Source organism: Xyrauchen texanus, chromosome 3 (genome assembly GCF_025860055.1).
Source record: "Xyrauchen texanus isolate HMW12.3.18 chromosome 3, RBS_HiC_50CHRs, whole genome shotgun sequence".
NCBI classification, from domain to species: domain Eukaryota; kingdom Metazoa; phylum Chordata; class Actinopteri; order Cypriniformes; family Catostomidae; genus Xyrauchen; species Xyrauchen texanus.
This window is the reverse complement of record NC_068278.1, coordinates 57,929,910-57,951,398: the sequence shown is the minus strand read 5'-3', so window position 1 is coordinate 57,951,398 and position 21,489 is coordinate 57,929,910. Positions and strand designations below refer to the sequence as shown.

The window sequence follows — 21,489 nt, the reverse complement described above, 5'->3', positions numbered from 1 at the left end:
GCTCCTCGGGGTAACCCGCCCTCGGTCCATAGGAACCTTCCCCTTGTTTGTCTCTCCTACCCCCCTTTCTCTCTCCGCTATCCCCTCCAGGTTGGCGAGACCACCCCCCCGAGTGTGGAAGGAAGACCTGGGCTGGTCTGCTGGAGCTGCGGGGAAGCCGGACACACCCAGGAGCGGTGTCCAGTTATGGAGGTGGGGACACTGGTCCGGATCCCCGACATTCCACAGGCTGCCCCCGATCGGGTAGGGGCATATCGGATAACGGTAAGAGTAAAAGGGGATACACATCAAGCTTTGGTTGATACAGGTTGTTCTCAAACCTCGATCCACCAATGTTTTGTGCAAGGCGGGCATTGGATAAAAATAAACTGGTGAGGGTGAGATGTGTGCATGGTGACATTCACAAGTATCTGGTGGTTACCACTGAGATACGATTCAGCGGAAAAAAGCATAAGAGTCGAGGCCGCGGTTAATTCCCGCCCAAATCAAGTTCATTCACCCCGGTCCCTTGCGGAGCCCACCTCCCACTGTCACAGCTTACAGATATTGGCAGGTTGCAAGCAGAATTTGCAGATGTGTTTTCACCCCTACCCAGCCGCACAAACCTCATAGAGCACCATATCGAGACCACCCTGGGGGTGGTGGTTCGTAGTCACCCCTATTGTCTTCCTGAACACAAGAAAAAGATTGTTCAGAAAGAATTAGAGGCAATGCTGGAAATGGGCATAATACAAGAATTGCACAGTGATTGGGTCAGCCTTGTAGTTCTGGTACCGAAGAGAGACGGCTCGGTCTGGTTCTGTGTTGACTACTGAAAGGTGAACGTGGTGTCCAAATTTGATGCCTATCCAATACCGCGAATTGACGAGTTACTTGATCAATTCGGTTGGGCACGGCTCAATTTTACTCGACACTGGACTTCTCAAAGGGTTATTGGAGGATCCCTTTAACTCCAGTATCCCGGGAAAAGATGGCTTTTTCCACACCGTTTGGATTACACCAATTTGTGACTATTCCGTTCGGTTTGTTTGGAGCCCCGGCCACATTTCAGGGCTTTATGGACAAGGTCCTCAGACCACACACGGCATATGCCACTGCATACCTAGATGATATCATAATTTACAGCAATGATTGGCAGCGGCATATGCAACATCTGAGGGCTGTCCTGAGAGCGCTGAGACAGGCGGGACTCAGGGCCAACCTGAAGAAGTGCGCAATTTTGTGGGTGGAAGTTGGGTATCTGGGGTTCCACTTGGGGCACGGGCAGGTGCGTCCACAGGTCGACAAAACCACGGTGATCGCAGCCTGCCCGGGGCCCAAGACCAAAAAGGGGGTAAGGCAGTTCTTGGGGCTGGCTGGCTACTGGCTGGAAGGTTTGTGCCTGGTTACTCTGATGTCACCAGCTCGCTGACTGACCTTACTAAAAAGGGGGCTCCCGATCCAGTCCAGTGGATAGAGTCCTGTCAACAGGGCTTCTTTAATGTAAAATCCGCACTGTGTAGGGGGCCACTTTTACATGCACCTGATTTCTCTCCCCTTTATTTTGCAGACTGATGCATCTGACAGGGGCTGGCGCAGTGCTCTCGCAGGAGGTGGGAGGGGAGGAATGGCCAGTGCTATTTATTAGTTTCAAGCTCTCCTTCAGGGAGACAAAATATTGTACCATCGAGAAGGAGTGTTTTGCGATTAAGTGAGCTGTTCTGACCCTCCACTACTACCTGCTGGGGTGGGCATTCACCCTCTGTTCCGATCACGCTCCACTGCAGTGGCTCCACCGCATTAAGGATACTAACGCGCAGATCACCCGTTGGTTTCTGGCTCTTCAGCCCTTTAAATTCAAGGTGGATGTTGCCCTGGCCTGAGTCAGCGGGTGAGCGAGAGTGGTAAGGCTCGCCACCTGGTTCACAATGATCTTTAACACCTGTATCTCGTTATAGTGATGGCGGAGGGCGTCTCCAGCTGCTCTGTTCCACAAGTATTTAACCAACACACACACTAATTGCACTTAACCTGCACTTAATGAAAAGAAAAATCCTTATCTGTCACTTTCTTCTGTGCTAGCATCTTTGCTACTCCAGCCACTGTGAGAACATGGCAGTCTTACACTGCAGATGTTGTTAAATTTTGTATGACCAATTGCTTGCTATGTGTCTCATTTGTATGTCGGCTTTGGATAAAAGTATCTGCTAAATGATTAAATGTAAAATGTAATGGTCTCATTATAAAGCAGCAACAAGCACTTGCACTGTAGAGCCCTGATTATTGTAATAACTCTGCATGACTACTGCATAAATTAAATAGTATTTGTCATTATTGTCCCCAAATATTTACATTTTTAGTAAAGAAAATAATGACAAATACTATTTAATCCAAATATTTGTTTTAAATATTACCCAGACATGCTCAATGGGATTGAGATCCGTGCCATTCCTGTCTTGCAGGAAATTATGCACAGAAGGAGCAGTATGGTTGTTGGCATTGTCATGCTGGGAGGTCATATCAGGATGAGCCTGCAGGAAGGGTACCACATGATGGAGGAGGATGTCTTCCCTGTAACTCACAGCGTTGAGATTGCCTACAATGACAACAAGCTCAGTCTGATGATGCTGTGACACACCAGTCCTGTCTGGTCCAGTGAAGGTGGGTTTGTGCCCATAGGTGGCATTGTTGCCGGTGATGTCTGGTAAAGACCTGCATTACAACAGGCTTACAAGCCCTCAGTCCAGCCTCTCTCAGCCTAGTTGCGGACAGTCTGAGCACTGATGGAGTGATTGCGTGTTCCTGGTGTAACTTGGGCAGTTGTTGTTGCCATCCTGTACCTGTCCCGCAGGTGTGATATTCGGATGTACCGATCCTGTGCAGGTCTTGTTACACGTGGTCTTCCACTGCAAGGATGATCAGCTGTCCTTCCTGTCTCCCTGTAGCGCTGTCTTAAGCATCTCACAAGATGGAAATTTGCAGTTTATTGCCCTGGCCACATCTGCAGTCCTCATGCCTCCATGCAGCATGCCTAAGACACGTTCACGCAGACGAGCAGGGATCCAGGGCATTTTTCTTCTGGTGTTTTTCAGAGTCAGTAGAAAGGTACTTTAGTGTACTAAGTTTTTATAACTGTGACCTTAATTGTCTACCATCTGAAAGCTGTTAGTGTCTTAACGACCGTTCCACAGGTGCGTATTCATTAATTGTTGATGATTCATTGAACAAGCTTGGAAAACATTGTTTAAACAGGGGCGTGTCTAGGGGGAGGCAGTGCCTCCCCTGGGATATGCTCTGCCTCCCCAGAGAATTTGAGAAATAATCTGTCCATCTGATCAGAGGCGGCGGCAGCCGATTTTGCCGGGGCTGAATGTGTAGCCCCGAATGTATTTTGAATAGTTGACTGACAAATATGAAACCGGACAGTAGCCTATGTAAACCCCCGAAATCATAAGTTGCCTTATTTCATTGTGCTTTGGCTTTGCACATACTGCATACAGCCTGTAAAAATAGACATAGGCATAATCTAGCCTATAGAATAAGTTCCTTTGCTGTCGGTAGCCTATGGGCGACTCCGTTTCTTCCTCTCTGTTGAATATGCAGCAGGTAGAGGAGGAGCTTGCACAGTCGTTGACATCAACTAACGTTACTTAGTGGCGAGTTATCGGCAATTAGCAGGAAAGACAGCAAAAATTAAGCAAATGAGGCTTTGGGGATTTTTCCGAAAGAAGTCAGTGGGTAAGAATTCACATTTGTTTTTGTCCTTAAAGTCTTAAGTTCATCATCTAGCTGGCTTTCACCCACAGTAGGCTAAACCTCAAGAGTTGTAGCCTCTAACCTGCTTGTTCAAATTTAAGCAGCTTGGTAGCTCCGAGTTAACGCAGTCGCCTCTCATGCTGGAGACTGAGGTTTGAGCCCTGTTTGGGGTGTAGTTTTCTTGTTAATCAGGTGTTGTTTTCGCTAAGGATAACCAATAAGCATTAACATAAAATGTATGTGTGACTTGTTTTGTGATATTAGTTTGTAGTAAATATACACTTTGACTTGATTAAATGGATTTGTAGAGTGTAGCAAAGATGAGCAACAGACTGAGGAGCAGCAGCAGCAGCTGTGCCAGAATCAGGCATGGAAACTGGTAACAATTAATAAGTCACTTTACTTTAGAGAAAGTTAAAAGTGAAACATTGTTTATCTCAATGATCCTAATGAAAGGATTTTGACAGATGAATTATTCTCATAGAGATGATGAGAATTATATACAGTTCGATGCCATGGTGTGTCAATGAACTTAGACTAAAGTCATTCATGTATTGCTTTAACTTAGGATCTTATACATCATTTTGACTATTTATGTCAAAAAATATAAATTATTTATATTCAATATTTTTTTACTTCACTTTACTCACTATAATATAACTCTTTTGTGATGACTTTATGTTAATGTACATGAAAATTCAAGAATCATGATAGATCTAAGGGCAATCCCACTGATCTGCTCTTCCCAATACATTTTCTTCAATGGTATTGGTCCACAATTTGACATATGTAGCACTTGATGAATTAGTTGTTTGAAGCTGATTTGCAATAAGTTATGTGCTGTATCTGTTCTTTTGCATCACAGATGATTCAGGGAGGAGAGAGGATGTTGAGGATAGTACTAGAGTGGAAGATTTAGGAACTGTAGAAACAGGCCCAGCCAGAGCAAAACTCAAAGAATACCCTCTCACCAGCTTTGGACTACAGGGAAGTGGTTGCTAGTGTGAAAATAAAATTGTCTGGGCTAAGCCCCGGATGTCCTTCAATGCTGGAAACGCCTCTGCATCTGATGATAAATTACAATTTAAAAGTGGATTGTTTTGTGCATATTTTTCCATCGCTAGCAGATGAGTGAGGTCTGACACAACAAAAATCCAGTTTAAGCCCTATAGTCTAATAGGGGCCCTGTGCCTATCTCTGGGTTCCTGGCTTAGAAAAGATATGCACTAAAACAGATTGTGTGTAGTATAGCTTAATTTTATGCCGATTTTTTCAGTTGTTTATGTTGCCCCCAAACAAGCCAAATGCCCCCCCAAACATGATATCCTGGTAACCCCTCTGTGTTTAAACCCTTTAAAATAAAGATTTGTAAACTTATTTGGATTTTTACTAAATTATCTTTAAAATACAGTGTCCTGAAAAAGGGTTTATAAAGAGTTTATAAGAAGGAAGTATTCTGTTGCTCATTCAAATGTTGATGTAATAATTATTGATAAATATGCACATCTGTCATGTGAACCAGTTTTGATTAAACCAGTATAGACCTCGTCTTGCCTGTTTGATAATTTGTTTAATTCATGGCTTATCAGTTAACTGATTAATGCTGTTAGTTTGTCAGTTAAAATAATTTGCCAAAATTTGCATCCCTAGTATCAGTTTTTATCTAGTTAACAGAAATGTAATTAAAGCAATTAAAGCAATCACAGTGACCTGACAGATTTGTAAGTATTTTAATCATTTTACTTATCAAAGTGTCTGTTGTGTCATTACAAAAAACAAAAAAACCTCTGGTTTACCCTGCACACAATTAGCCTTTGTTTGTGAGGTATGTCAAGTTTCAACACGTTTTCAGTGATGTATGGAATTATTGACTGAATTTTCAAGTCATGTCACAACTGGAAATTTGCTCCAACAAAAACTTTCCAAAAACAATTCAGCTTTAAGTGATTAAAACTATTCTTGTATAAAAATATCACATTCAGTCATTTCATTCCTCAACCACAAGAGATAAAGGCTGAACCTTTCCCATCAACACAATCAGTGGTGTAACAAACACTTCAAAAGTGAGAGGGACAGATTGTTCACTTCAAGACATTAATTTGACATTAATAAAGTCCAGAATCAACTTTATGTTGCTTTAATAATCAATATTGGGTTAGAAGCAAAGAGGACACATGGAATTTACTGATTTTGAGTAAATTCCTTAGAGATTGATTAGTGAATTTTAACATATACATAACATATTTGCTATCTGAAACATGTAAACATTTTCACCCATTATTTTGCAGTGTGTAATGTTTAATCTGTTGTTTTCGGTACACATTCTGCTCTGTGAAGTGATGTTTTGTTTCTTTCGATCGGTTTGTGTGAACAACAGACCCAAATTCAAGTCTTTATTCAAAATAATTTTGATTCTCAAAATGTATCTGGCGTTTAGTAAACTCCAAACTAAAATGTATTTTTTCTGCTCATTCAGTTTACTTCATTAAAATGAAAGCAAGAAAAATAAATGTACTGTATTCAAGTCATTTTTATTTCACAACAAACATTGTTTCAAAGCAGATTTACAGAACATAAAACTGTAATATCTATAATGTTTTAGAGTGATCATTGTGTAGTTTGATAAAATACGATTGTGAATTGTGTTTCAAAATAAGTAATTAAATAATAATTGTATTTATAACACCTGTGAGCAAGCTGAAGGCGACTGTAGCAAGGAACACAAAACTCCATGAGATGTTGGTTAATGGAGAAAAATAACCTTGGGAGAACTTTAGAAATTTTAAATGTAAGTTTATTTGATCAGTTTGTGTCGGGATTTCTATAGCTGTATAAAAATACAGTAGAGCATTAATTGGTTAACAGGTAATTACCTTAACATATACAGTAAAAATTATAATTGCTTTAAGAAGACAATACATGTAATTTTACAGTAAAATATGTAAAAAAATGTTTACAAAAAAATCGTAAGAAAGCAAGCCACCCCAGCAGCTCCCCACCTCAGTCCTTCTACCTACGAGTTTGAGGCCAGCGCGGCTAGCACTGGGGCAATTTGAGGATCTCAATGGGACCACCTCAGCCAGGTAAATCCCCACGAACCTCCCATTCCCCAGCAGGCTCATCTGCCCCGATCAGACTTCCGGATGAGTGCGCCGGCTCGTCTCAGGGTGAGATCAACCTCTTGTTCGGGGCAGGCAAAGGTGATGAGCCCCCCCATCCCTGCGTGCCCAGCTGATGTATAAACACGCCCACACCCGGACAGTTTTGACAGACTGCAGGGAAAATTTACCTCGACCCCCTCTCCAACTGATCCGCTGGTGGGTATCAGGAGGCAGATATGTGCTTCGATGTTCCTCGACTCAGCACGGCCACAGGGCCCAAGCCCCTTCAATGTGGCGCCTCTGGCTCTGCTCCGCCGTGAGGCCTCACCCGCCGGTACGTCCGTCGAGATTGTCCCCTTGGTCCCCCTTGCCCGGAGCATGGACACGGATCATGGACCCATCGTGATGGAGGATACTACTCGGCTACTTGATTCAGTTTGCCAGGCGTCCGCCCAGGTTCAACGCGCATCCACTTCACCTCGATAAAGGCAGATAAATGCTGATACCTTGCATGCGTAACCCTCCTACGGAAGGTTGTGATAGAGTCTGCCCCTTCGACCGAGATGAAGAAAGGGTTTTAAAGATCCTACTTCATTGTAACCTTTGAGTACTGAACTGGGCCTTTCACAGACTCCCGTTCAAGATGCCAACGCAAAAAATGCATTCTAGTGAGTGTCTGGCATCAAGACTATTTTGAGAGTTGGCTGGCTTGGAGTTGGACTCAGTCTTGATGATGGCACACCTCACGAACGGGCACTCTTGGGTCATGTGTCGTCCTCAATGGTGGCCACACGGCTCGGGAGTCCCGAGATGGCTATGGTGCCACGGGACACATCGCGAAGCCATCACGCCGGTCTGTTGCCGACTTTTCAGCCCTTTGACTGACCTCACATTTCTACTGGTAGGTGTTCCCCTAGAGTAGGTCTCCAGGCATGTCGTGGTTATGGAGGATGCCTCCAAAATGGGCTGGGGCGCTATATGCAATGGGCACGCAGATGCCGGCTCCTGGACGGGCCTGTGGCCACTTTGGCACATCAACTGCCTTGAGTTATTGACAATATTGCTCGCCCTGTGGAGTTTCCAGCCATGATCCAGGGCAAGCACATGTTGGTTCAGACAGACAACACGGCAACAGTGACATACACTCACCTAAAGGATTATTAGGAACACCTGTTCAATTTCTCATTAATGCAATTATCTAATCAACCAATAACATGGCAGTTGCTTCAATGCATTTAGGGGTGTGGTCCTGGTCAAGACAATCTCCTGAACTCCAAACTGAATGTCAGAATGGGAAAGAAAGGTGATTTAAGCCATTTTGAGCGTGGCATGGTTGTTGGTGCCAGACGGGCCGGTCTGAGTATTTCACAATCTGCTCAGTTACTGGGATTTTCACGCACAACCATTTCTAGGGTTTACAAAGAATGGTGTGAAAAGGAAAAACATCCAGTATGCGGCAGTCCTGTGGGCTGAAAATGCCTTGTTGATGCTAGAGGTCAGAGGAGAATGGGCCGACTGATTCAAGCTGATAGAAGAGCAACTTTGCCTGAAATAACCACTCGTTACAACCGAGGTATGCAGCAAAGCATTTGTGAAGCCACAACACGCACAACCTTGAGGCGGATGGGCTACAACAGCAGAAGACCCCACCGGGTACCACTCATCTCCACTACAAATAGGAAAAAGAGGCTACAGTTTGCAAGAGCTCACCAAAATTGGACAGTTGAAGACTGGAAAAATGTTGCCTGGTCTGATGAGTCTCGATTTCTGTTGAGACATTCAGATGGTAGAGTCAGAATTTGGTGTAAACAGAATGAGAACATGGATCCATCATGCCTTGTTACCACTGTGCAGGCTGGTGGTGGTGGTGTAATGGTGTGGGGATGTTTTCTTGGCACACTTTAGGCCCCTTAGTGCCAATTGGGCATCGTTTAAATGCCACGGCCTACCTGAGCATTGTTTCTGACCATGTCCATCCCTTTATGGCCACCATGTACCCATCCTCTGATGGCTACTTCCAGCAGGATAATGCACCATGTCACAAAGCTCGAATCATTTCAAATTGGTTTCTTGAACATGACAATGAGTTCACTGTACTAAAATGGCCCCCACATTCACCAGATCTCAACCCAATAGAGCATCTTTGGGATGTGGTGGAACGGGAGCTTCGTGCCCTGGATGTGCATCCCACAAATCTCCATCAACTGCAAGATGCTATCCTATCAATATGGGCCAACATTTCTAAAGAATGCTTTCAGCACCTTGTTGAATCAATGCCACGTAGAATTAAGGCAGTTCTGAAGGCGAAAGGGGGTCAAACACAGTATTAGTGTGGTGTTCCTAATAATCCTTTAGGTGAGTGTATATCGACTGTCAAGATGGCTTAAGCTCTCGTTGTATGTCACAACTCGCCCACAATCTCCTCCTCTGGAGTCAACAGCACCTCAAGTTTCTGTGAGCCACTCACATCCCGGGCGACCTCAACACCGCAGCAGACACACTGCCATGATAGGTTACCCACAGGGGAGAGTGGAGGCACCACCACTCTGGTGGTCCAGATGATTTGGAGTCGATTTGGGCAGGCACAGGTAGATCTGTTCATTTTCCCAGAATCCTCCCACTGCCCGCTTTGGTACACCACGACCGAGGCACCCCCTCGGTATAGACGCGCTGACACACAGCTGGCCCCCTGTACTACGCAATTATGCATTTACCCCAGTGAGCCTACTTGTACAGACCCTGTGCAAGGTCAGGGAGTATGAGGAGCAGTAGCAGGTCATCCTAGCAGCACCCTACTGGCCCACCCAGACTTGGTCCAGTGTGAGATATAAGATTAATAAAGTGCAGTGCTGATTATTGATCATGAGAGATCAAGTGTTCAAAAGTCTGATTGCTTGGGGAAGAAGCTGTCATGTAGTCTTCTGGTACAGGTCCTGATGCTGCGATACCGCCTGCCTGATGGTAGCAGTGAGAGCAGCCCATGACTCGGGTGGCTGGAGTCTCTGATGATCCTCCGAGCTTTTTTCACACACCGCCTGTTATAGATGTCCTGGAGGGAGGGAAGCTCACCTCCAATGATGTGTCTGGCAGTTCGCACCACCCTTTGCAGGGCTTTGCGGTTGTGGGCAGTGCTATTGCCGTACCAGGCGGTGATACAGCCAGTCAGGATGCTTTCTACAGTACTGGTGTAGAACCATTCATTCCAAACTTCCTCAGCCGTCTCAGGAAGAAGAGGTGCTGGTGAGCCTTCTTCACAACGGCCTGAGTATGGACAGACCTTGTGAGTTCCTCAGTAATATGGACACTGAGGAACTTGAAGCTGCTGACTCTCTCCACCGGTGCTCCATTAATGGTGAATGGGCTGTGTTCTCTGTCAATCTTCCTGAAGTCCACTACAACCTCCTTGGTTTTACTGACGTTGAGGGAGAGGTTGTGCTCCTGACACCAGTGTGTCAGAGTGTGCACCTCCTCTCTGTAGACTGTTTCATCATTGTCAGTGATCAGACCTACCACCGTCGTATCGTCAGCAAACTTAATGATGGCATTGGAGCTATGTGTTGCCTCACAGTCATGTGTGTACAGGTAATACAGGAGTGGGCTGTGAACACAGCCCTGCGAGGCTCCAGTGTTGAGGGTCAGTGATGAGCAGATGTTGCTGCCCATTCTAACCACCTTACGTCTGCCTGACAGGAAGTCCAGGATCCAGCTGCACAGCGAGCTGTTTAAGCCCAGAGCCCGGAGTTTCACATCAAGGGCACTATGGTGTTGAATGCTGAGCTGTAGTCTACAAACAGCATTCTCACATACGTGCTCCTTTTTTCCAGATGGGAGAGAGCAGTGTGTATTGTAGATGCAATGGCATCATCAGTGGAGCGGTTGTTGCAGTAGGCAAACTGCAATGAGTCCAAAGAGGTGGGCAGGACAGAGCAGATGTGATCAATAACATCCAACTGCGGCCACAAATGGGTGTTCTCGTGCTGGTGTGGGTTCCCGTTTTCGCAGACTGAAACGCCCTTCTTCTTCTTCGCCTCTTCTGCTGAACTGCAAACTGTCAACATCCGGGTTAATATAACAACATTCTCCAGTTATTTGGGATAATATAACAACATTCGCTAGTTAGTTTTTCTCAAACAGAAGTTTCAAAATAAGATCAGTAGTCTGTAATGTTGCGGTTAGCATAAAACTAACGTTAGCAAGCTAAGCCATCTACAGAACGTTAGTCCAATTACATCTTAATAAAATTACATTTACCTGTAGGACAAGTTTATATCTCAGTCCTAACTTTAAGCATAGGCAGACGTCAGCTAGCATCTAACTAGATGACTAAACCAGCTTTTGAGCGGCTTGATTAGGTTTAATTTACTGTTATTACAACACAATCATTTTAGGGAGGCTCCATAGTAGCTAAATATGAGAATGTTGTGGTTGTGCAGTACATGTTCATTATCTTCTACGAGTTGAAGACACAGCTCTCTCTATGGCCCTCCCCTAGATACAAGTTAGTTGCTTCAAATAAAGGAACCCTTTGAGATCCAGTCCGAAACCAATACAGTTGTCTAAGAATATGTCTGAATTTAAGAGGCTAATGAATAGATTAAAATAACACTTGGGACATTGTGCAGTTCCAGTCCAGTTACCAGACGCACTTTATGAAGGCTCAAGGATTCACTTACTCTTCCCACAGGCACTTTAGATGTTTTCAAAAAAGACACAAAATACAGTAATTTCTCTTGAACAATTTACTTTTGAACATTGTAGTACGTAAAGTATAAAACAGATTTACTGGCATGCAAAAATGAAAGGGATTACACAATAAAACATGTCACAAATAAAACAAAAGAAAGGAGTAATAAAAGTGTTGACGACCTTGTTCTAACCACACGGACTCAGAGAACAACACTATGGTAGGCAGACATCTTCAATCAGATACCTGCCATAAGCCATGTGCCTCAGTACCAGGCGTGTGCTCGGCCAATTTCTTCTTTTGGAAAAGCCTTTGAGGCGTAGTGCAAGGCCACTGCCACGACCTGCAGTCTTATACATTTTTCGAACAGTTATATGCATCAGACTGTCTTTAAGTTTGATGTCCCCTGCCAAACTCTCATTAATATAAACGGAGGGGTGGAATGGCTTTACGAGTTCCTGGAAAGTTTTAGAAACTCTGTTGAACACGCCAAGCATAGCCATGTCTAAACTCAGCGTCTCTTCAATAATACGCTGAAGGACTACAGGTGGTAGTAATGGACTGTCCTCTGTTGAAATGGGTGTGCCTGATGGACAGCTTAGGGATTGGAAGGGGTGGCTGATATGGGGAGATGGAGAGGGTGAGATGGGTGTGTCAGCTAGTCCTGCAGGGCTAGAGAAAGAAATGAGAGATCAGTATATTGGCTACCATCTTAATGAGCACCAAATAAAAGGAAATAGCAATATATGAACACAGTATATAATACCTTTCACTGCTTGGAGATTGGAAGGGGTGGCTGATATGGGGAGATCGAGAGGGTGAGATGGGTGTGTCAGCTAATCTTGCAGGGCTAGAGAAAGAAATGAGATCAGTATAGGCTTCCATCTGCATGAGCACCAAATATAATTAAATAGCAAAATATGGACGCAGTATGTAACACCTTTCAAGCGTAAAGGTCTCCAGCAGTTGCCCACACCACCACCTCCTGATAGAGAGCATGTCCACCTGAAAGTAAAGTTATGCTTTAAATGTCTTCATAGCCTGATACAAATCCATGTTACAGTACTGTTTACTCATTGATGGGAACTATGGCAGTGTACATTTTTACAGATGTAGCCATCTCCTCCAGTGAGTACAGTACCTGCAGACAAAGTTAAGTGTATGGCCTATTGGTGCATGTTAACTGTAGACTCCAGATTGGACTAAATTATTAAAAGCCTTATATTTCACACTATAAATCTGATTGAGATTTGAACGAACTCACCACAATGAAATCATATGGCTTTTGGAGGGTAGAATACATTGCATACTGAAATGAACATACAAATGTGTTAGTTGTTCTGCAAACTAGTAATCAGTTATCACTTCTGAAAATATTGCATCTCACCATCAGCATAAACACCCCACAGCTGTTGCTCTGATGCTGGGGAGATGCGCCCTGTGATGGTAAAAGGGGTGTGTGATTTATTATCAATGATTCTTATTATATGATGCCTACTGATATCTACACTCATTTTGTAGCTTTAATCATACAAAAAGTGTGACACCATTTAGCAGCAACTAGGGTCCATCTGCGTCACTTTATCAAATCATAATTTAAAAGGAGTGGAGTGGTGTAGTGGTCTAAGCACATAACTGGTAATCTGGTAATCAGAAGGATGCTGGTTCGAGCCCCACAGCCACCACCATTGTGTCCTTGAGCAAGGCACTTAACTCCAGGTTGCTCCAGGGGGATTGTCCTTGTAATTGACCTCTGTAAGTCGCTTTGGATAAAAGCGTCTGCCAAATGCATAAATGTAAATGTAAAAGAAATCAATAAAAAAAAAAATCAAGAGGCCTGCCTATGTACGCTACTCTACTAAATGCAATGAATCCTGCTACAGCCACACATTTTACCTCGTCAGCCAAGTAAAATTTCCATTGGACACAGCATGTGCCAGGTTACTGAAAAGGTTTGGAAGACGTGTTAGTTGCAATTCATGTCTTTCAAATGTAACATTGAACCCCGTTTAGGAATTGCTGAATCTCTACCATGACTTGATACCCACCTTGAGCCCTAAGAGCATAGTTTAAAAATGGAACTACACCTTCCCATGCTAAAAAGTGACCTGGGAGTAGCAGCAATTCCTAGTAGGGACTTGGAACATATGAACAGGAACAATAAATGCAGAACGAAACAAAAAGGAAGTATAGTCCAAAACAGAACTACCATACTTCCAAAAAACATAAAACATGATCATACAGTCTCTTAAGTTCTTGGGTTCTCAAAGCAGTATTTGGGAGGTCTAAATAAACAAATTCTAAAGTAAAGATGCAGATGAGGTTTCTAGTGAACCAATGAATAACCACTTTAAGGGTGTAAACATGGAAATTGCTTTGAATAGAAAAATAGTTACTGCTGTAAGACCCAGAGTTAGATATGAACATAGGGAACCAGTAGTCAGCTTTCGATGAAAAACCTGAAGATTTCTAGGTAGCGGCCATCTCCAAAGCCACTGGGGTGTCTTGAATCAAAATATTGCATAATCCTCAGTCTTGGTTTGAGAACCTGTTAAGAGTTTTATTTCATGGAATGGCAAGATAAGGGTTGGTTAAAAACCCAAATCTTACTTCAAACAAAATTACAGTTATAGTAAATAGTAGGGCTGTGTATTGGCAAGAATCTGGCGATATGATACGTATCACGATACAATATATTGCAATATATTTCGATACTGTGCATAAGGCGATATATTGGGATTTTTTTTAACGTAGGACTATCGTTTTAGAAAAAGCAATATTTAAAAAAAGAAATGATGTGCATAAAAGTCAAATAAGTTTACTTTAAGTAAACAATTCAGTACACAGAAAATCAAACTGCCAGTTTGGGATTGTGTTTCACAGGTTCTTAGTGAGCAAATTTCCATTGTTTGCATTTGCACCATATAACGGAAACCTTCGTTTTTAACCACACTGAGCGGGCGCATGTCTTTACAAATGAAATAAACAACAGAGTGGGTTATTTTGGTTGCACGAGTTGAAGTCGTTGGTAATTTGTGCCTTTGAACTTGAGCAAGGGTGAGTTGTGAGTAGGGATGGGAATTGATAAGATTTTATCAATGTCAATGCCACTGACGATTCTGCTTATCGATCCGATTCTTTAAAGGGTAACTAAACACCTGCTCAGAGTCTGACTCCACCCACTAGAAATATTTGAAAATGCAGGAAAAGTGGGCAGACCCCGGCGGGGATAGAGGGAACGCACCTTAGACTCGTAGTGACGGATTAATTGACAGCTGCTGTCAGACTCTATGTTATTATTATTCCTCACACGGTCGCAAGACGACATGTACATGAATCTGCCGTGGTGAGCTGGAACCTGCTTACGTCAGCTGTCACCGCTTACGTCACGAAGTACCGCAACAGCCAATAGGAAAATTCAACTGCAGTAGCCACCGTTCAACCTGAAGAGGGCAGCACTCAGACGTTTTTACACCATATATTGTAGAATTAAAACACTTTACACAAATGTCAAAAAAATTACTTGAATCAATGACCAGTACTAATAAAGCCCCATGCTTACAGATCATTAACTAAAAAAAGTTGGTTTAGGGTTTAGTTACCCTTTAACGATTCTCTTATCGATTCCTGATAGCACTGTGTGGAAAAAAGTAGTCATATGCTTTTTCGGGAAAAAAACCCCAAGTGGTTTTATTTTTTTTAAAGCTTACACTTGAGTAAGAAAACTGTACTTTATGTAATTTATGTAATAAATGAAACCTTATTGTAAAGGGTTACTGATTAGTTATACACCGATTCAGACGTCTCGTGAGTTCAGTGTTGGAAAGATCAGTTGTTTTAACCATTCATTAAAACAAATCGGTTCACGGGAGTCATTAGTTCGCGAATTGGACGTGTCATTATCGCCGGACGTGATTTGTGTGATTATCCCGGCGGTAAGGACATCCCACAAGATTTGTGTCATCACAAAACATTTTATCACTGGATAGTTTTTTTTTCCGTTTATTTAAAGTGTGGTTTATGTCAGCTGAATGTGCGGAACGCTTTTCAGAGAAAATAAGGCAACGTATTTCAGCACAATTCACACCCAGCGGGTAATTCAGAAAAAAAAAAACATCTCTGAATGCTCCACATGAAACTTTAGTCTTCCGACCTTACCATCGTGTAGATTTATTTTGATTAATATGTGCGGGGAAGAGAGAGCAAGACAGCGCTTAGTTTTGAGACGGTATACTTTCGCCTGGCTCCGCAGAGAGAGAGAGTGCCTGCGCGACCGGGCCTCCGTATGAGTACCGCATGAAATGTACCAACAAAGCATGAATGAGGATTCAATAATAACAGCACAGTATTTCACATAGAAAAAAAGCCAAGTCAAAGTGGGTTTACTCACACACATTGTCCAGTGCCCAGACTGCCAGGCAGGGAGAAGCACCACGTCTTTGGATGCAAAGTCACACTGAGGAAAATAAAAAGAGTTCAAAGAGGAACTTGAACATGAGGTTAAAGCTGAGGTACAAGTTCTGTTACATTACTACTCACAATCATTTTAGCAATTGGAGAAGCCTCATATGGAGGAAGCCAGGTGACCACCACATCCACAGCCACGGTTGCAATGCCCTTTATTTCAAAACAGATGCATAACACTTTGTGTAGGCAACAAAAGTATACAGTCAGGAAACATGAATACACAGATTATGTTAAATGTAATAAATGTAGCTTACATGTGCATTTGCAGCCTTGACGATAATGTTGAAACAACAATTTGCAATCTAAAAAAAACAATGATTAATTAGTAAGACAATTAATAAGCTCACACCATAGGAAATACAGTTAAACACTTGGTTCAGATTTACCGTTGCTTCAACATCTCGTTCTAGGCCCAGAGTCCAAAAGTCAGACCTTGTGAGGATCGAGTTGTTGGCTTGAAAAATTTCCTCCTTAGGGTCACCCTTAATATCCAGTACTTCATGCCTCTTAGTATCTAGCTAACACGTTAACATCCAACTTAACAATGTAACGTTACTGTGCTAATGTTAACTTAGTCTTCGCTGCAAACTCTAGCTTCTAGCTACAAACATTCGTATACGTTGCGTGAGCTGCGGAGCTGTGTGTGTGTGTGTGTATGCGGCTGTTCTCTGGCAGTTTCCAGTAAAAGCTATTGAGTAATTCCAACCACCGGTTTCAGTGCCTTATTCGAACCCTCAAGATATTACAATTAGCTATGGCTAAGACGAGATAGCATGACATTAGCGGCTACCGAACCATGCTTGCCGCGATTATTAATATCGGATTCGGATACCATATAAGATTAAGTTGTAGAAATAAACAATAGCCTACTTACTGACATAATCTCTCATCGAATGACCGCTTGACTACTACTTCTCCTGGGAAAATTACCACGAGGTAAAATTGCCAATACAGAAAGGGAAATGACATCATACCCAGTGTGCCTTGCGAAACTCTTCGTGATTGGACGATGAAACGCTATCAGGAACGCCCGATGGGCTTTCTTGTGTCATTAGGGGAACACCCAAGCCGCAGCTGGACCCTCCTCGATGTGATCTCTGATTAGCCTCTCAAAGCATTTGCTGATGATTGGGGTCAGAGCAACAGGACGCCAGTCATTTAAACAAGTGATTTTGATTGCTTTTGTACCGGCACAATGGTAGATGTTTTGAAGCTTGTGGGGACTACAGACAGGGAGAGGGACAGGTTGAAAATGTCCGTAAAAACACCAGCCAGTTGGTTTGCGAACGCTCTGATGATGTGGCCTGGAATGCCGTCTGGACCCGCGGCTTTATGAATGTTCATCCATCGGAAGGAGGGGCCCTCCTGCGAGCCCATTCTACCAGGAGTGTGGCGGCCTCCTGGGCCCTGACCAGTGGTGCCTCTCTAACAGACATTTGCCACACCCAACACCTTTGCATGGTTCTACAATGCAAAGGTAAGTCTAGGACAGTTGGCCGGGTGTATCACTTGTGCATAGCAACTTTCACCTCCACTGAGCTGAAGACTGCGTTGTTGACTCCCAGTAGTGTTCACAAAATATATTCCCTGGATGACTTCCTCCTAGCCCTGTGGCAGACGAGTTTGTGGAGAAACTTGCAGCCAGCTCAGTACATGTGCTAACTAAGCCCTGTACTGGGGTAGGGGCTCCACATGTGCTGGTTCCCTGTAGGTAACCCCGATGTATATCTTCTGCTAAAACGTTTCACTGTTGGTAAATTGTGTCTTCCTTGGGTAGAGGTCCCTCTGCCCCAGTCACCATGTTTGTAGAAACTCCTCCCCCATTGGGTATCTCACAACACTTATTTCATTCATATCTTTCAGGGAGTAGGACCATTTTTTGCAGACCTTTACATTAAAAAAATCAGCACTTTAAGTTTATATCATTTAATAATATAAATGGCAGTGAACTAAATGTATTTAACTAATAAAAACATGTTTATGAATGCTCTACCAATGTTATTTCTTTTTACAGTCAAAACATGTTTTTTAATTAATGTTTTTTTAAATGAACAGTCAAACATACTATTTCATTTTATATTTCACACGCTATTTAAAATTACAGTTTAAACAGGTTATTTCAGTTTATGATAACCGTGTGGCACCATGTGCTGCTTTGCATTTACCATTATTTTACAGAATTCTTTTAGAGTGTACAGTTACAGTGGATTATAGAGATAAAGCGAGCAACATTCGGCTGGTCATGTGATCTCAACATGGCGGCACTCATGAATGTGCATATGCAGAATAAAGCAGCTTTTTTTTCATATGATTTGAGTCTTCATCTCAAATGAGTGCACATCATTTTAAACATGTTTTCAAAAATACTATTCATTTCTTTATTTTTTATAGTTTAGCAATAAAAATAGAAAAAATCAATGAATGCTCTTCTATATACCTCAAAGGGATAATTATAGTACCTAATGGAGCCCCTTTGAGGGTTAAAAGTAAACCTTATCAAATAAAAAAGTAACTGTCTTAGAAGTTGAAACACTTAAAAAACTAAATATTAAATATTTCCTTTAAACATTGCAGGTGAAAAAAGTTTAATAAAAGTGTGTTGAAATAGGTAGAATTGTATTTCCTTTTCTTTTTTAATCATGATATATGTCCATTTTCAAATACATCAGCACAATACATTTTTATTACGATGATGTAATTTGTTGTTTACAGTAAAACACATTTACACAGGCACTAAGGTTTCAGGATGTTGAGTTTATTATTGTAACAAGCCACTGTAGCATCTTTATTGTTACAATGTTGTTACAAGATAAGACACAGTGTCTGTTGATGTTTGTATGTTATTATTCAAAAGTTCTTCAGAGGGTCACTGCGTTTTTTAGGGTGCTGGATTCTCTGCACCTTCAGCTTCTCTTGGGAAGAAATAGCTTTAAATACCATCACATGAACGCATACATCTCCTCCAACATTCACCTGAGAGAAAGAGAGAGAGAGAGAGGGAGAGAGAGAGTATGTGAGAGAGAGAGAGAGAGGGAGAGAGAGTGGGACATATATATATGTATAGAGAGAGAGAGAGAGAGAGAGAGAGAGAGTGTGTGAGATATATATATATATATATAATGAGAGAGAGAGAGAGAGTGTGTGAGATATATATATATATATATATATATATATATATATATATAAGAGAGAGAGGGATATATATATATATATATATATATATAGAGAGAGAGAGAGAGAGAGAGAGAGAGAGAGAGAGAGAGAGAGAGAGAGATGATGAACAACAATACACCTTATGCACAAGTAAATACGTAGATGTCATGAAATATGTTTGGGAGACATATCCTCTGTACTCTATATCTAAAACTGTTTTAAACAACATTTTGCTCATTATTATATAATATAATTATATATAATAATAATAATTATGCATGATGCTTTTAAAACTTTATATTAATTGAGGGACTATACATGGAATATTTGTACTTTTAAAATGTAATCGGTCACACCACAGAATCATGATAGTTAAAATGAACTAGTGAAATTAAATGTGGTGAAAAACTTTTTGCATCTGAAAATAAACATATTCCCTTGTACAAAAATATACATGTTAACATAAAATCTTAATGTGAGAAAAAAATACAAATTATGCCCAACTATCTGTTATATCTACTACATATCAAAAGCTTTCAAAAACAAACAAACAAACAAACAAACAAACAAACACTCAGAACCACTAACTTACCTTGATTATATAGTTTGTTCCTGCCACAGTCTGAGAAGAGAAGCTTACCGCATTGAAAACCTTAAAGTTGGCTCCATGTGAGAGTGCTACAACTTGTTCCTTCACCTGAATAAACAGATATCACATTTTATATTAGTCTATATTTTATTATTAGTAGTAGTTATCATACTAGTAGGAATGTTTTGAAAATATTAACACAAACAGATTGAGTTTGAGTTTCATTTCGTTAAAATCAGCTGATATCAACATTTCAAAGGAGGTGATTAGTATTTACAAACTATTTGATTTGTTCAGTTTCAATGTTTTTCAACTCCATGAGAAGCTATTGATTATTCAGTAGAAAGATTATTCAGCTATTTATGTAAATACATTTGAATACATTTCATCTACAATAAGTGGTAAATCTAGAGAGTTTCAACTCATCATGGTTTCGTTTCTCAGGGATTTAGGGAATACGTATTAAAAATGTCTTTGTATAAAAGCGTCTGCCAAATACAGAATCATTTAATAAATAAATCTCCTACCTCTTGGGTGATTTTCTTCACCTCTGGTGTGGCGGGCTCCACCTTGCTCCATCCTCCAGGCATCTGTATATCCATGATTAGATGAAATAAAATGTGTCATCAATCAGACTGACTCTCACAATGACATTACTGCCCTATATATGTTGCCAAAAACACATGACCGCAGCTGTCACTGGAATATACCAAGTTGTTACAACAAAAGGTAAAAATGAACTATTTACATGGTGAGAGTTTTCACCCTTTAAGCTCTGAAGGTGTTTTAAAAGATTTTCTTTTTCAGTGGCATACCCAAAATTAAAGTCTTATAACTCAACAAAAAAACCGAGACAACTTTTCAAATGTTTTAATGATATAGATTATAAATGATAAAACTGCAGAAAAATCACAATCAACTTCAGCCAAGTTTTGAGCTCTTATTTGACATTATAAGTCTCAGGTAGCTCCGAAAAACTGCTTTTGTTTTGTTCCCAATCATGCCAGCTGTAACAGAGTAACATTTGTGTTAATGCAAAAAAGGAATCACAATATAGCATTACAAAAATAACTGATCCTAGTGTCCAAAAACATCTCCAAAGAAATAAAACATAATAATTGTACATAAGAACTAATTGCACATGCAAATACAACAATAACGAATTATGCTCTCTCTCCAAGCTTGCAGGCATAAGTAGCAAGATATAATTCAGTTACATTCTGTGTCATTTGAGGCATCATTGAGTCGATGAACAATCCTCTCTGCCCATATTTGGAGGACTTCCACCTCTGGTTGCTACTACATAAATCCTAATATAATTGGTTTAGCGTTCCATAACACTGGACAAAGTACTAAATATTTTTCGATAAAGTCATGTGACATGTTTTTAGCCTGTTAGCACATGTGATGTGTACACATTGTGCTTTGTGTTGAATATTTAATTATCTATGCATCCAATTACATTGAATATGGCTCGTTTTAAAGATAATCACCTGATGCGCATTATGATATTTTATGTTCTGTTAATTTTTCGTGTTATAGGCGAAAACTTGGCATATTAGCAACACCTGTTTACATGTAACATGTACTGTATATCAAAGATATATCCTAACTGGGAAGTATTCTCATTTATGTCACTGATATTACTAGCAAAACTTTTGTCTGCATAAAGAAAAAATTATCTGGATGTATTCTACTTTTTAAGAGCTTTCCAACGACATATGACACATGGCTATTTGAACAGTTTGATGTTTTTACTG

General features: G+C 41.4%; 2 protein-coding genes and 1 long non-coding RNA gene across 3 annotated transcripts; 1 reads left to right on the top strand and 2 right to left on the bottom strand.

The window, feature by feature from the left end:
- The first annotated feature begins 1,578 nt into the window (after positions 1-1,578).
- Positions 1,579-4,898, top strand: LOC127632012 (uncharacterized). Its single transcript, XR_007969040.1, has 3 exons — positions 1,579-1,883; positions 2,442-2,640; positions 4,601-4,898. It is a non-coding gene; the product is annotated as an uncharacterized LOC127632012 (long non-coding RNA).
- Positions 4,899-11,735: 6,837 nt separating this feature from the next.
- LOC127625091 (uncharacterized) lies at positions 11,736-13,079 on the bottom strand. The gene is made up of 5 exons (XM_052100161.1): positions 12,908-13,079; positions 12,785-12,829; positions 12,461-12,525; positions 12,287-12,370; positions 11,736-12,192 (listed from the first exon to the last, which is right to left on the bottom strand). Exons 1-5 carry the CDS (start codon positions 12,914-12,916, stop codon positions 11,736-11,738), a joined length of 660 nt encoding a protein of 219 aa, XP_051956121.1. The 5' UTR covers positions 12,917-13,079.
- A 5,518-nt stretch (positions 13,080-18,597) lies between these two features.
- On the bottom strand, positions 18,598-20,366 carry LOC127631994 (cystatin-A1-like). Its single transcript, XM_052110443.1, has 3 exons — positions 20,257-20,366; positions 19,733-19,837; positions 18,598-18,960 (listed from the first exon to the last, which is right to left on the bottom strand). Exons 1-3 carry the CDS (start codon positions 20,329-20,331, stop codon positions 18,835-18,837), a joined length of 306 nt encoding a protein of 101 aa, XP_051966403.1. The 5' UTR covers positions 20,332-20,366; the 3' UTR covers positions 18,598-18,834.
- Between the last annotated feature and the right edge of the window lie 1,123 nt (positions 20,367-21,489).

Bases quoted from the DNA above. Each gene is read 5' to 3' on its own strand.
- LOC127631994 (XM_052110443.1), bottom strand. From the start codon at position 20,331: ATGGATATACAGATGCCTGGAGGATGGAGCAAGGTGGAGCCCGCCACA. The intron at 19,838-20,256 runs GTAGGAGATTTA...CTGTTTATTCAG, and splicing joins TGAAGAAAATCACCCAAGAG to GTGAAGGAACAAGTTGTAGC. The intron at 18,961-19,732 runs GTAAGTTAGTGG...TCTTTCTCTCAG, and splicing joins GAACAAACTATATAATCAAG to GTGAATGTTGGAGGAGATGT.
- LOC127625091 (XM_052100161.1), bottom strand. The intron at 12,526-12,784 runs GTGAGTTCGTTC...CTTTACTTTCAG, and splicing joins AGCCATATGATTTCATTGTG to GTGGACATGCTCTCTATCAG. The intron at 12,193-12,286 runs GTATTATATACT...TTCTTTCTCTAG, and splicing joins CAATCTCCAAGCAGTGAAAG to CCCTGCAGGACTAGCTGACA.